The sequence below is a fragment of the Temnothorax longispinosus genome, chromosome 2, assembly GCF_030848805.1.
Source record: "Temnothorax longispinosus isolate EJ_2023e chromosome 2, Tlon_JGU_v1, whole genome shotgun sequence".
Classification (NCBI taxonomy): domain Eukaryota; kingdom Metazoa; phylum Arthropoda; class Insecta; order Hymenoptera; family Formicidae; genus Temnothorax; species Temnothorax longispinosus.
This window is the reverse complement of record NC_092359.1, coordinates 2,262,002-2,276,703: the sequence shown is the minus strand read 5'-3', so window position 1 is coordinate 2,276,703 and position 14,702 is coordinate 2,262,002. Positions and strand designations below refer to the sequence as shown.

At 37.2% G+C, this 14,702-nt stretch overlaps 3 protein-coding genes across 7 annotated transcripts; 2 read left to right on the top strand and 1 right to left on the bottom strand.

Annotated features, from left to right (window-relative positions):
• The first annotated feature begins 149 nt into the window (after positions 1-149).
• On the top strand, positions 150-3,270 carry LOC139808730 (G2/mitotic-specific cyclin-B). 2 transcript variants are annotated; one of them, XM_071771048.1, is made up of 5 exons: positions 150-665; positions 1,292-1,906; positions 2,021-2,260; positions 2,371-2,489; positions 2,562-3,270. In XM_071771048.1, the coding sequence occupies exons 1-5, from the start codon at positions 399-401 to the stop codon at positions 2,815-2,817; spliced, it is 1,497 nt and encodes a 498-aa protein (XP_071627149.1). In that variant the 5' UTR covers positions 150-398; the 3' UTR covers positions 2,818-3,270. The 2 variants fall into 2 exon arrangements, with proteins under 2 accessions (XP_071627149.1, XP_071627150.1); XM_071771049.1 differs by lacking the exon at positions 150-665 and adding an exon at positions 679-1,108.
• A 596-nt stretch (positions 3,271-3,866) lies between these two features.
• Elp1 (elongator complex protein 1) lies at positions 3,867-10,355 on the bottom strand. Of its 2 annotated transcripts, XM_071771040.1 has the most exons (13): positions 10,059-10,355; positions 9,111-9,943; positions 8,515-8,943; positions 7,940-8,428; positions 7,614-7,843; positions 7,139-7,545; positions 5,947-7,063; positions 5,651-5,844; positions 5,195-5,465; positions 4,805-4,941; positions 4,457-4,611; positions 4,321-4,384; positions 3,867-4,240 (listed from the first exon to the last, which is right to left on the bottom strand). In XM_071771040.1, exons 2-13 carry the CDS (start codon positions 9,537-9,539, stop codon positions 4,179-4,181), a joined length of 3,984 nt encoding a protein of 1,327 aa, XP_071627141.1. In that variant the 5' UTR covers positions 9,540-9,943; positions 10,059-10,355; the 3' UTR covers positions 3,867-4,178. The 2 variants fall into 2 exon arrangements, with proteins under 2 accessions (XP_071627141.1, XP_071627143.1); XM_071771042.1 differs by lacking the exons at positions 3,867-4,240; positions 4,321-4,384; positions 4,457-4,611; positions 4,805-4,941 and having other exon boundaries at positions 5,328-5,465; positions 5,640-5,844.
• A 138-nt stretch (positions 10,356-10,493) lies between these two features.
• LOC139808738 (ubiquitin-conjugating enzyme E2 N) lies at positions 10,494-14,613 on the top strand. Of its 3 annotated transcripts, none has more exons than XM_071771061.1 (3): positions 10,494-11,185; positions 12,324-12,583; positions 12,862-14,613. In XM_071771061.1, exons 2-3 carry the CDS (start codon positions 12,339-12,341, stop codon positions 13,070-13,072), a joined length of 456 nt encoding a protein of 151 aa, XP_071627162.1. In that variant the 5' UTR covers positions 10,494-11,185; positions 12,324-12,338; the 3' UTR covers positions 13,073-14,613. The 3 variants fall into 3 exon arrangements, with proteins under 3 accessions (XP_071627162.1, XP_071627163.1, XP_071627164.1); XM_071771062.1 differs by lacking the exon at positions 10,494-11,185 and adding an exon at positions 11,545-11,701; XM_071771063.1 differs by lacking the exon at positions 10,494-11,185 and adding an exon at positions 11,764-12,071.
• The last annotated feature ends 89 nt before the right edge of the window (positions 14,614-14,702 follow it).

Genomic DNA, 14,702 nt, shown 5'->3' with positions numbered 1-14,702 from the left:
GTTGGCCCTATCAAGTGACAGAATTTTGGTACGAGAACAGAATTTGGAAATATTTAGAAACATTTGGAGATATCTGAAGATATATAGAATCGATGCGAAAAACAAGGATAAAAGCGAGGTAAGATCACAAAATAACATCTAAGAATTTCTCCTCTATACTATATATGCAAGGCAGTTTTCACGTTTCTCTTCGCTTTTTTTTGCGCGTTTAATCTATTGGCAGAGCGGCCAGCTCGAGTGCGCACCGCGTCCTTTCTCGTTTATTGTCTCTGGACCTTTTGGTCGTTTTTGTTTCAAAAAAACGTCATTTTTTCTTCCTCAAATCGTAGCCCCGAGGCGTCTCCCGAACGGAACGAAGTTCGGCTGCCAGGCGCGGCCGCTCGGCCAATGGACTAATAATGTGGAGCCAATGGACGCGGCGCCGTCTGACGACCACAATCTGCGGCCGCGAACGCGCAGGCGCGGGCCGGCGATCCGTCAGAGGAGTCAAACAAATTCAAATCGACGAGACGAGAGAAGTCGTTACGAGTGTTGAACCCGGGGCTCGATCCAAGCGGCTCACTTCTCGAGGGAAGAGACGAAGATTCGTGCCTGCAACGGAAACAAGGGGCCCCTTTGCGCGATTGCGACTGACAATGGCGACGAGAAATCGGAACGCGGTCACGGTGAGCACGACAACTCGATTTCGCGAGCGGTAAATCCGCGGTAAATCGGCGGTGGGTCGGCCAACGGCCCAGCAGTGGTCCCGATGCCTGACATCTTTAAATGCCTCTGTGCTTAAAGGCGCTTAAATGCCTTTCCGGCCACGTTTTCGCGTTATAGCGTCTATCCGCGTTTATCCGGTTGCCCTTTCGAGCCTCGTGGAGCGCGACAATCTTCGCGAGCGTTTCATTTTTATGGGAATGAATCTGAAGGGATGATTCGTAGGAGGTTTCTCCCTCGTCGAGAGCGATATTTATGCGACGTCGACGAGAACGAGGAACGTTATGTTTAAACACCGAGAGGGTCGTACATTAGTATCTTCAGTTTATTTATAAACGTTATACAAACGGAAAGAGTTTAAAGTAGGCTGAGTTTGTGCCATTCTTCTGTAACGATGACTTCCTCCGTACGTACGACACACATACCTGCTGCTCCATTCTTATTGATATTTTGTCCATGTTTGTTGAAAAAAATATGTTAACGCCAGAAAAGTATATATCTTTTTTCTGTATTACGAGAACGTCGAATATCATATTTTTTTTAATTTTATCTTCAAAATTTCTTTCATATATGCATATGTGTGTTTCAGGTGAACCATGCAAATGCAAAGGAGAATATTAGAAATACGAAGCCTTCGATGGTTGTCGTGCCATCGAAAGGGAAAAGGGCGGTGCTATGTGAAATAAGTAACAGAGTTAACACGTTGAGGGGCGTTGAGCCCGTCGATAGGATTAGTCTATTGCAAAAGAAGAAAGTTGTAGGACCGAAGCAACAAGCGGCAAAGCCAGTAGCAAATGTACCCGAGAAGCCACTAGTGCAAATTGTAAAACCGGTTGTGAAAACGTCATCTACCAGTGTAAATAATGCGCCCAACGCGGTCGATGTACACCCTACGTCTGCTGCTGTTAGTCAGAAGAGAGAGGAGAGAGACTCATTTTCAACGGATCTTCTAAAGTTTGAAGACATTGATGAACAGGACGAGAATAATCCCATTCTAGTTTCTCTCTACACCAACGACATACACGACTATTTAAGGACGTTGGAGAAGAAGTTTCCCATTAAGAAGGGATTTCTAGCGGGCCAGGAAGTCACCCCTAAAATGAGATGTGTGCTGGTAGATTGGTTGGTAGAAGTACATCAACAGTTTCGATTGATGCAAGAGACGTTGTACCTTACCGTCGCAGTTATCGATCGCTTCTTACAAGTAAGACGCAATTGATGTAACGTGCCGCATCGGAGGCGAACGTCTTTTAATTTTTACGCTATAAATGATTTGCATATATTTTTGTTTATGTGCGTATATATTTTGTTGTTGCAGCTCTACCGAAGCATAGATAGGAAGAAATTGCAGCTGGTAGGTGTAACAGCTATGTTTATCGCTAGCAAATATGAAGAAATGTATTCGCCGGATATAAGTGATTTTGTATATATCACGGACAAGGCGTACTCAAAGGCAGATATATTGAACATGGAAATGCTCATCGTGAAAATCTTGGACTATTCGTTCGGGCGACCGTTACCGCTGCATTTTCTTCGGAGATACAGCAAAGCTGGAAAAGTGCGTATTCGTAACGCTCGGAATTTCAATTTTTATTTCGTTGCTTTAGTTACGTTATTTATAACTGGCGCTGTAACTTGTCAAGTAATGTTGAAATAATTTATTTCAAGGCGCTCCCTATACATCACACGATGGCCAAGTATTTCCTCGAGCAAAGCTTGGTTCACTATGAAATGTGTCATTATTCACCTAGTCTTATCGCTGCAGCAGCAATATATCTAGCATTTTTGTAAGTTATTGAATCACCTTACGTTATACCTTCCTTCCATAATATTTTCGATTAATGGATAAATGATTGCAGAGTTATCGGTAATGATGAAGAAGACGAAGGCAAGGTTATCTGGACAGATACTTTAACACACTACAGCACTTACTCCAAGGACGATGTATTACCTGCAGTACAAGATATAGCTGCCATAATAGTTAACGCAGAGGACAGTAAATATCAAGCTGTGAGAAAGAAGTACGTCCATGTGAAACACATGAAAATTAGTATTCGACCAGAGCTTAAATCGCCAATTATGCTTTCCATTGCAGCAAGAAGCAATGAGTCTTAAATTTGTAATAGAACGGAATAGAATTTATTTCTGAACTCCTCATAATTTGGAGATATTTTCAATAAGGTGTTTGTCTGATGTATTAAATGTCATATCGATGAATATGATCGTGGATTATGATCCATGACACATTGGGTCTTACAAGAAATAAAGATAAACGAAGGATAAAGTAAAGCTTTATCGCAAACTAATTAATGTTGTGCGCGCTAGACATTTAATGCACAAATTTCTTATTGAAAAGTCTATTCTCATTTAGTCACGTAAAAAAAAAACAAAGGACATGTATTTAGAGCTTTATATACAAAACGTTTGTTATTGTAAGCATGAAAATTTAGTCGGGTAATACTGATGGACTTTATTTTGGACTGCCGTAGTGAGGTATATAGCTGAAAACCGTAAAATGCATCTTTTTTATAATGAAATATTAAATAAAGCTTTTAGTTTTTATTCCTAGTTGATTATAATAATATTTTAATTTTGATATAAGTCCTACACAAATACTTTTGATGCCATCATATGAAAATATGTGAGTATTCGAATACATATTTCATTTTTTTCTTATGCTTTTATATATCTTATATTTTCTCCGATGTAGTCTATCTTAATTAGTATGGGAGTCTAATCGTTAAGTCTTTTGATTGCTATTTTGAAATATAAATTGGATAAAAGTTGTGTGTATAAAAGTGAGAAGTAATAATTTTTGGAAATATCATATATCGCTTAGGAAATTTTTATCAATATGGTGATAAAGAAATGTTCTTTGATTTTACATTTTATATTACTATATCCTATAATAAGTATATAAGATAATTAGTATATAAGTATTTGCGCACGCCTGAAACAAAATAAAATTTTATATTGTTAAGCGATCCAAATTCTAACATTTCCAAATTTAGATGTTTAATATATGTATGACTCTATTGTAAGATCAAATACAAGTGGCTATTATATTTAGGCCTAATTAGTTGCAAATTTAATTATAATATCACAATGATATAGATTAAATTACTAACTCTATATACACATATCTTTGTAAATAAATAACTAAATTACTATAACTCATCTTTATTGCTATAATTTTTACATCAATATCTTACGGCTTGTTCTTTTTAGATGAACTTTTTGTACAATTCACCTTCTGGTTTTCTCCCCAATATGAAAAAAAAAGAGGAAAGCTAAACTGTGCAAGAAATTCAGCTAAAAAGAAGCCTTTATATTTAATTATTTTTACATTAATATCTTATATTTATTATGTAACAAAACTTTCTTATATTCATGACTGGTATTTTAAAAATATGCAATGTTTAAAAAAATCGATTTTTCACTTATTTTTCAAATACTTAATTCACATGTAAAAAAAGTTAGAAAATAGTCAGCACGCGTGATGTTGCATCAACCTCAGGTGGATACATTATGTAGCGTTCTGAAAAATTAAAAAGCAAAAAATAATTAAAAGCCGATAAGTGAAAAAATATCACTCTACCGCATTTTGTGAGCACTTACCTATTAATTTAATAGGTGCTATCATTTCTTGAAATTGTGCTTGTGTATAATTTTCACTTTTTTCCTGTAAATAAATTTAAGAAATGTAAAGCGCAATTCAGAAATTGCTGAAATATTGTTGATACTGATTACTTACTATGTCAGCTGAACTTGTAGGAGCTGATCTGTCCCAAATTTCAGATTTACTACTTTCCACTAATTGAAAGAACTCCCTTGTTTCAACTATGATCTTTTCTGCGCTTTCATCAAATTCGAATCGTATTAGTACCTGTACCAGCTGATACCAATCGTCTGTAAGTAAAAATTATTTTTTTATTACATTTAAAATATATATTAAAAATTAATAAAATATTTAATATATATTATAATGAAAAAGTTATAACATATATTCCATGACGTCTTCGATAATGTTGTAATAATTTGAATTTATATTCGAGAGCATTTATACATCTATTGTGAATTTATATTGCTTCTATGGACCAACCTCTATCCTTGTACGCATTGCTAACAATTTGGTAAAGGGCATGTATTAAGCTTAAATCTTCAAATCGGCTGCCTTCCTTTAAACTGAAAAGTTTTCTCTCTTGTTTTCTACGGTTCTTACTTGACCGATAGCTCTTGCTAAAAAGATATTTTCATATTTTTACTTTATATATAGATATAAGATTATACATGAATACAAAGTGTACAATTTATAGGCTTGTTCTTTATCGCTGCATTAGACTGCACTAATACTTTCTTTCTCACTTTCGGCAAACTTCAAACATATATCTATTCTATTCTCAGCACAACGAGTATACGTGAGTACAGCTATAAACAACAAACCTTATATATAATGCTATCAGACAAATTTAAAAAATATATATGTAAGCACCTCGAAGACATAGATATTCGCGATATTTGACTTGAAACAGATTCTGCGATACTGATTGCGTCACTAATGCAATCTGGAATTTCTTTATTAGATTCCGGTTCATCGCCATAAGTTTTTTCATGATACAATTGTATTTGTGTTTGTTTTGCTTTAATTTCTGTTCTCACTATAGCAAGACGTGACTTGTACTTCAGAAAATCTTCCTTCATTTTACTTAATTGTGAAATTACATGTTCTGCGTGTTCCTTCACTCCAGGTTTAATATGTGTTTCTATAAAAATATAACAGAAAATTTAATATATTAAATTTAAAAATTCCAATTTCAACAAAAATTATTACTTTTAACTATTATATATAAATACACATTATATATTATATATAAATTCTATATATAATACATATACTATAATAATTATACTAGATATTGATTCACTTGATTATTAACCATTTTCTAACCATTCAGATCTAAACGTCGAACATCAGATATTATTCGTATTGCATATTTCCAAGATCTTCCCTCACATAATAGCGCAACTGCTTCTTCAGCATCATTTAAATATTCTTTTAATATTATAGCTGCATGTTTATATTTCCGCTCTGCTTTCAAACGTTCAACCAGTGTGTTATAAAGTTTGTGTGAATTTGCTGGGCTGAAAAAATTAATTCTTATGTGTAGAACAGCATATGTAATTCTAATGATGATAGGATAATATTCTTTCATGCATGTACAAAAAAAAATTGTATATCTTTACCTTAGTTTCATCTCTTTTGATATTGCGATTACATCCTCCCAATTATCACTTGACATACTAAATGTTTCTACAGCTTTGTCAAGATCGCCACTTCTATAAAACATCATACCAGCTTCCACATATTTCCCTTCACTTGACAAAAATTCTCCATAAACTTCAGCCACCTTTTTATACTCTGTAGTATTCTTCTCAAACAATTTTATTGCCGCCTTGTATAATTTATGATTACGTATTAAATTTAAGCATTCCTCAAACTTGGTTGGATCTTTAGACAAATTCTCTAACGCGAATTCGTAACGTTTAAGATGCACATTAATAGAATACTTCATGTAATTTGGGTCTAATTTTTTCAAATTGTTCAAGAATGGAATATATTCTTTGGGATCTTCTTTCGATGATTCAGACGCTATAAACTTTGCGAGTTCTAAATCATACATGCCTAATGCAACATCATATAACGTATCGATAGTGACGAAATGCAGTAAACATTTTAACGCTCCATGAGCGGACACGGTAGAATCACGTAACTCTGATCTCTGTGAATCCTCCAACATTTTCACTTGCTTTATTTTACTAAGTGCATTTTCCAATCCTTGTCTTTGTTGATTTTTCACCAAGCTTATCAATAATGGTTGTATTAAATTATCCGCATCTTGATGTTTCTCCATGGCATCTCTTAATAATTTACAGATCTCGTCTACCTTATTAATTGTAGTTTCGTTACTTCTAGCGTCAGATTTGACAGGGTTGCGATCCGCATAACAAAACGTGTACATCGTACGGGTGACATCGACGTTTTGTAATTCTGACAAAAACAGGCTCAACCAATTTAACTTCTTGTGCTGTACAAGATCTTCTACGAACTTTTTCACGTTATCCAGAAATAATTGTGGATCGTGGTCGTATAATAAATTCAAGTTTATACGTTGTTTAGTCATTATGGCAAGTGCCGTCAAATAATCACAGTTATTCAGATAACATTTTAGTATATGCACCGATAATGCCCTTGGCTGTATACATTCTAAATTTCCTCTAGGCAGCTGTAAAATTACTTTCGATTCGTACGGTATCGTCGTTATTATACAAGAACCTTTTTCGAGTCGTCTGATGTAGATACCTGTAACGATATATTTAAAGTCAGAAAAATATGCTATATACAAAATAAAAGAGATTATAAAAAGTATGTATTTACCAGCAAATGAAATCTCGTTTATATTTAAATCCCCGGGCTGGATAGTTAAATCACGTTCACTTAGCTGCCTTATATTAACTTCGTTCAACAAGACACAAATCAATGTGCATTGCAGTGTCGTAAGAAGCAAAAAATCTGAATGTACGTAAAAACTTGTAATATTCTTAGCAATTTCTTTTCCGTCGACCAAGAAACTATTTTCCAGAGACAGAGCAAGGATAATATCTTTCGAATCAATTTGTATAACTTCTATTTGCTCGCACTGTTCGCTTAACGTTATATCTGTCTGTTCAAGTTTTCCGTTTCTTGTGTATTTAAATATTCGATCTCTTACTTTTATGTAAGCTGTATTTGCATCGGGAGAAGAAATTATATGTTCTATTGGATAATCCATAACATGAATTTCCCTGTAAAAAAAATTCAAATTTAGATAGATATTATTTTACACATCTAATGATTCTGGGATACCACATACCGTATTTTCAGACAATCATTAGAATGCATGCCATTTAGAGATAAAACACACAAGAGATTGTGGTTTTTTGTAACTATAGAGAACAACATGATGTTCTCTGTAAACCATAGAAAATGTTGCATGAAGCAATCGCGGTCATCAATTTTTAATGCTTTATCTTTGATAACGTATAGTACGTCACAAGAAATACTACATACGTTTGCAGCTACATACGTCAGCGTGGAAAATTTCTACAATATTAAATAAATTACATAAAGCAACAAGAAATATAGATTATGTATCATCATATCATATTTTTGCATCATTATTTTGTTAAGATAAATTACCTTTTTCTGCTTAAAAACCGTCAATTTATTATTGCATGAAATAGTAAAAAAGTCGTTGCTGTTTACCAAGGCTGACTTATTAATATTCGGACCAAAAATAATTGCATTTTGTGACTCATGAGTTTCTAAAGATTGATGCGCCATTGGCGGTGGGACAACTCCATCTTTGAAAGCAGTGACTAATATTTTATTTCCATCAATAACACCAGATACAGCTCTATCATCCACAGTTTTGCCTCTGCTATGATCCAGGCACCAATTAAACGAGCAGAAAGTAATTTCTTTTTTGGTTAGATAAATCAATTCCTTTTTATTAGTTACATTACTCCATGTTACATATAGCAACGGATTCGCTTCATTAAAGACAAGAGTTTGTTTAAGATACCAATGACAATTATTTTCAGTCCACAGTTGTATCAGCTTAGCGTTTGTTTTTGACTCGTGACAAACAACAGCCAAAATATCTGGTGACCAAAGCAGATCTTTTACCTGTAAGACATCTATTTAATAAAATTTGTAACTTTACAAGGCAATCTCTCTCTTCAAAGACCGTCCATTTCAAATATTTGACATACCTTTACTTCTCCAAATTTAAAGGGCAACAAAAATTCCGAGTACTTAAGGCCGTTTTTTTCAAAAAATGCAATAACATATTTATCGTATGCTGTCTGAGTTACGGCAAGCAGATTTCCCAATGGACTCCAAGCTAGACATTCCTCCAATCCGTTGATCGGTTCATTGGTATAGCATAAAATACCCTCTCTGTTGAATACTTTAAATCTTCGAATTTTCGTTTTCTTATGCAGAAAACTAACAGTGAAAAACGTGCCGTCTTCGCGCCAACGAATTCGAGTACCACCATCGTCGTGCTCATTCGGGATTAGTTCTTCCGGTTCAGCTCGAGCCGCTGCTTTACCCATTGAACCATGAAACTGAGTTTCTTTTTTGCCCCAACCAGCATTAAAAAATTCACACTGCCCAAACTTTTCTGAATATAAATTTACCTGTAAAAATATATATATCTAGTTTAATATATAAAATAAAATTGTAAATGGGGCAGCGAATTGACCAGTCTCTCCCTGGAGAGTCTCTAGTCTTGCTCATCAAATGCATGACAAGAATAAAATTGAATAATAAAAAAAAATTTGATTTGAAACCAAATAAGTATTACCTCTGATATTATTTGGAAGTCTAATACCATAGTGATCACATTTCCTTTGCCTGTTACAACAACAACGAGTTCATGATCCGGACTGAATTTCATACACTGTAGGCCACTACCAAAAATCCCTACTGCATTTTGATCAATACGAGTTGGATCTTTTATGTCAATTTTAATAACGTCACCAAACTCATAAGCACAGTACAATTCCTGCAGGGTGGTGCAATACTCCATTGAAACAATTTTGAGAGAAGGACCAATATCTAGATCGATAATATCTCCTTCAAATGGTATTACGTAGAGGTGATTGTGCAATAACAGGTACACATCGTTGTTACTTGAATTGATAGCGCAATGCAAAGATTCTTGAAGATCTTTTACGTCGCTCATAAAATCGATACATCTACGATATACTTGGTGAACCGTTAGATTTCTCATGATTCTTTTTTTTTATCGACTTCAAGTCAACGGTGAATCGATTTTATTTCAATCTTTTAATTTTGGGATAGGCAGTCCTATCGCCGTGTATCCAACTGGGAGCTTCAGTTATTTAACACAAATCTTCTTCTACCTTTTACTTGTTGTTGTTCTTTAGGTCACCTTATTTAACCTTACACACGTTTCTTTTGCTAGATTGCTTCGTTTTGTTTAGGTCGTTTAGGAGCAAAGGCACCTTCAATCCTGCCTTTGGGTTATGTAGCGCAGATACTCTAGAACTATCCGAATCTAATGTTTGTATAATTTTGTTGATCCTTTTCACGAAATTAAATATCACTTGGATCTTTCAACCAGTCCTCGAGTTCAATCAAACTGCTACACGTGTTACGAAAAAGGTTATGACGCTGTAAACAGAAAAAATTAGATGATGAAATAAATAAGATAATTTATGTGAGAAAAAATAATGTGATTTTAAAATGTAAAGCGCGTATGATCGAAAGTTGTTATAAGAATATTTACCTTGTTTTTCCCCTTTTGTTTTAAACCACGCGAACAGCGGACGAAACTAACCTACGCAATAATGCAATCAACGCACAGATAGCGTGCGATGCTGCCGATGCTGGCGACGCGACAAGTAGCGACAATGTACTAACGTAGGCCGGTAAATTCCTATTGGATCGTCCTGTTTCACCACGTTGCGAAATATCTGATTGGCTGATTAGTGAAAAAACTGTAGGCACCGGGGACTGTGCGAAGAGCGTGGACAGCGTGGTTCTCGAACGCAGCCCTGCTGAACGCGTCCATTATTTCTTCCGCAGGTTCTGCCATGGTCGGTTCCGTCAACGCGCGCTCTCGTCGTCGCACTCTAGCCAGTCTAGCCTCTCTCGTGACTTCATGACTTCGTAGTGCGGTCGTTCGGTGACGCTCTCCAACGCTCTCCGACTCCGAGACAACGGACGAATAAAGGGTATCGGGCGAGCGGGGTGTTATCGCGTGTCGAACGAACGGGTTGAACTCGCGCGCGCGTGTGTGAGAGAGAGAAAGTGAACGGAGAGGTATACCCGCGACCCCGCGAGTGAGAGATACGGATTACGGACAGACCGGAGAAACGCGGACGAACCGAGAGAACCGGAGGAACGGAAGAGAGTCTCAGACTGGAGAGCGAGCAGCGCCATCAAGCAGCGTGATAAAATGAATCGCGAGAGGCGGCTGTGAAGGGGACCATTGACTGAACCGAACCAACAAGGACCAGCCGCGACCAACCATCGACCGTGTGCGGTACCACCGTCCACGGCACGAGTGAAAATTGAATTAGCGGGCCGCGATCGAGTAGCCCCCGTGGACCCGTGGATCACCGGCCGGTTGGGTCCCAACTCTCCTCCCCCTCTTTCCCCCACCTTCCCCGGAGAGTCGGCTGCGGGGCCGACGTGAGGCCGACGGCGGCGGTGGCGGTGGCGACGGCGACGGCGACGACGACGACTAGCCAGGAGAACGAGCGCGAGCGAGCGCGTTAACAACGAGGTTTTCTGGAGGAACACCGGAGTCGCCGAGAGAAAGAGAGAGAGAGGTGGTCGCGGGGAGAGAAGAAAAAAAGAGAAACTGCCGGAGGACTGAGGAGGCTCGCAGCTCTTTACGTAGGGAATATCGTACGTATCCGCGTGCGGACGGTGCGCGACCGTGTGCCGTGTCGGGGCGCCGATAACGACAACCCGGGGCAACCGGATCGCCGCTACGTCGCTCGCACCCTTTGTTTATTATACTATCCGGGATCTGTACGCTCTTTCTTTCTTTCTTTCTTTCTTTCTGTCGCCCACGAACTCCGGATTTTGCCCCCTGGATTTATCGCGCGCCCGTTTATCATCCGCGAGAGGATTCACGTTCTCGCGGTCACGTCGTCCCCGACACTTGGCAGCGCGTACCGTGGATCTCTGCACGCACACATATACACACACACACACACACACGCGCGCGCGCACACGTAGCGGAGCACGTACGCGCGCGGAGGCGAGTGTGTGTGCGCGCGTACGTGCTCCGCTCGGTGTGGCAAAGCTGTCAACGCTGTCAACTCGTAGCCGATCGTCGTTCGTCCGTAGCCCATTGACGAGTTGGCCGCGAAAGAGATTATCGATCCCCCGCCTCCTCGACACATGTCAGGATATCCGGTTTGTAAATCGCGGTGCGAGATGACCGCTCGGCGGTCAGCATTGTGTTTTGTGTAGAAAGGGTGGGAGAGAGAAGGAAAGAAAGAGAGAGAGAGTAAAGTACTCCCGTTGGTATGCGAGAGATGCTGGCGAGGTGGCTCGAGATGATTTTCGCGTCATCGCGTCTGTTCTTTGTGATTTAATATGAGACGATTTTGTAACAAAAGAAAAAATTACGTTTATTGACGACAATTCGCGTACGAACGTTTCATTAAGGTTCCCAGCGTGACACGAAGTACAATTCGTTGCTACGTTAGTCGTCGAATTCAAATTCGCGTCGCAAATTATCATGTATTTGTAAAGGAAAGACAAGTGGAAAAGAAAACACAGGGTAGCTGTTTCATTTCGTTTACGCGAGTTTTGTAAAAAAATATGTACTTGAAAAAAATTGTTAAATTGAGGAATCTTGTTGAGTGAAGCTTTGAGAGTGAAAAATGATGATAGAGATCGTCGTTTTGCAGTTAATTTTACATGAACTTTCGGATTCCAATTCGAGACTGTTTTGCCGAAACGGCCAAACGGTTTGGTTATATTGTATGCAAGAATAATCCTTAGTAACCTTGCAAATTTCTTTTCCTCACAGATCTTTGCATAAGCAATGGCGGCGTTACCACGGAGGATTATTAAAGAAACTCAAAGATTAATGCAAGAGCCAGTTCCTGGTATCAGCGCCGTGCCAGACGATACAAATGCTAGATATTTTCACGTAATAGTAACGGGACCTGAAGATTCGCCATTCGAAGGTGGATTGTTTAAGCTTGAATTGTTCCTACCAGAAGATTACCCAATGTCCGCACCGAAAGTTAGGTTTATCACAAAAATATATCATCCAAATATAGACAGGTAAAGATGACAACATGTGATATATCTATCTTGATTATCAAAACCGTGCAAGTCTCGCTTTTATCAAGCATTTATTGCGTTTCGCATAAGTCGAGAAAAGAAGTCACGCAAAATATTATTTTGACATAAATCTAACGATATAGATTGCAATTAAAATCGCTCATGTATATCTATGTTTCAAGAAATTGATCGGTTTAAATAAAAATGACAAAGACAGGTAATCTACTGTCTCAGTACGCTGTGACGCTTTAACATGATTTATCTCGATTTATCTGTAGATTGGGCAGGATTTGCCTGGATATCCTCAAGGACAAGTGGAGTCCAGCGCTTCAAATCAGAACAGTTCTGCTATCCATACAAGCGCTCCTGAGCGCGCCGAATCCCGACGATCCTTTGGCAAATGATGTAGCTGAACTTTGGAAAGTCAATGAAAGCGAAGCGATACGTAATGCCAAAGAGTGGACTCGAAGATACGCTATGGACAACTGATCTCAGCCTTGTCAGATCGCCCACGACAAAGCAAAGCGACGTTACTCCTACCTTTCCCAGACTTTTGATCACCTTACCCGCACCAACTGCGTATCCGACACCTGTGTCCACAATTTTGCTATAAAAATAATAAAAGTTTTGTAAGAGTAAAACAGAATGGATATTTTCTATATCGTGGGGGAAATGCAAAAGCACTGTTGAATTTATTCAATCGCTCATTGAGAAACTTCGTAAATGTCTTCTTCCTACATTAACGTTGCGCAAGGGGAAGCCTCTCTTTGTGAGAAGACGCGATGAGATATGTTACATAAGTTTGAAATTATATTAAGGAAAAGTACGCGACATACAATTCTTTCAATATATTGCTGCTAGTGCAATTTGCAACTTGTACTTTCCTTTTTCTTCCTAATGTATTATTTAAAGATGAGATTGAGAGATCTACGTTTTGACATGTGACATTCTTTTCTTTGAAACAAATTTATTATGTATGCTAACTGGTTGTCTCTGTCTAATACACCATAGATTTAAGTATCCTTGCATACGTAGACTAGAGAACGATAAGGCCGATCTGTAATAGAGCTATTATTTATCTCACATGTCTTATAAATATTATATTAAAGGAGATACGAAAGCATTTTCAATCTATGTAAACTTAAGCGTCTTTCGACATCTACGATTATTTCGTTGCGAGGTGTAGATTATCGCGAAAGCTCTTTAATTTTCAATGTATAATAAGGAGAAACGTTTGAATACATTTGATTTGTGCTAAGAAAAGTTGAGCTATAAGTGAATAGAAATCTTCCATTATGTTAATAATGATTGCCAATTAATTGCTTATAATGTGTAAATATAAGTAAGGAGAATAGAAACATTTTTTATTGTGTCTCACAATGAACAAATTCTGTTCGTTGAGATACAATAAATTTTAACATAGAGAAAATCGACTCGATTAAAATACATAAAAAGAATATTGTTTTATGACGACTGCTTACTTGAAGGAGACAATGTAAAATACATAGTTACACACATATACATATATATATATATATATACGTATATTATTTTCCGTAAATATTTTCCATTTGATAAGTAAAATTAACGATCGTAACGAGAATTGAACATACGCAAAAAATAGTTAAATTTACATACGTTGCACATTATGTAAGTAAATAAATAGAAAAATAGTAGAAACAATATCTTTGTAACAAAACGGTGGCAAAGGAATATATATAGTATATATATTGATAGACATATTTAACACAATTATCACAACGCATTGGCTCAATAAATTAATCTTAATATTGATATAATCGGCTTAATAAAAAAATGTCAATGATTTATACCTAATGTACGTTTTATTGCATCAAATGTGAGAAAAAGTACAACCAGTTAGTATATAGGTATCCACAAAATGGGGACATTGCATTAATGATCCTTTTTTTTTAAATAATTACAACAGAGAGGTTTTGTAATCTAAGGACACGGGAATAGGTTAAAACAATTGTAGATAATCTGCAATAATAAAGAAATTATTATTAAGAGTTTGGGATATTTAGAATAATTATTCTATTGTATGCATTATCACGTTGTGCCAGTGCGATACGAAAGATTTTCCAAGAGCTACTATGGA

Coding starts and splice junctions, on each gene's coding strand:
- LOC139808730 (XM_071771048.1), top strand. CDS start 399: ATGTGGAGCCAATGGACGCGGCGCCGTCTGACGACCACAATCTGCGGC. Junction 1,907..2,020: donor TTATCGATCGCTTCTTACAA/GTAAGACGCAAT, acceptor TTGTTGTTGCAG/CTCTACCGAAGCATAGATAG. Junction 2,490..2,561: donor GCAATATATCTAGCATTTTT/GTAAGTTATTGA, acceptor AAATGATTGCAG/AGTTATCGGTAATGATGAAG.
- Elp1 (XM_071771040.1), bottom strand. CDS start 9,539: ATGAGAAATCTAACGGTTCACCAAGTATATCGTAGATGTATCGATTTT. Junction 7,844..7,939: donor CGGTTTTTAAGCAGAAAAAG/GTAATTTATCTT, acceptor TTAATATTGTAG/AAATTTTCCACGCTGACGTA. Junction 4,612..4,804: donor CAATGCGTACAAGGATAGAG/GTTGGTCCATAG, acceptor TTTTACTTACAG/ACGATTGGTATCAGCTGGTA.
- LOC139808738 (XM_071771061.1), top strand. CDS start 12,339: ATGGCGGCGTTACCACGGAGGATTATTAAAGAAACTCAAAGATTAATG. Junction 12,584..12,861: donor TATCATCCAAATATAGACAG/GTAAAGATGACA, acceptor ATTTATCTGTAG/ATTGGGCAGGATTTGCCTGG.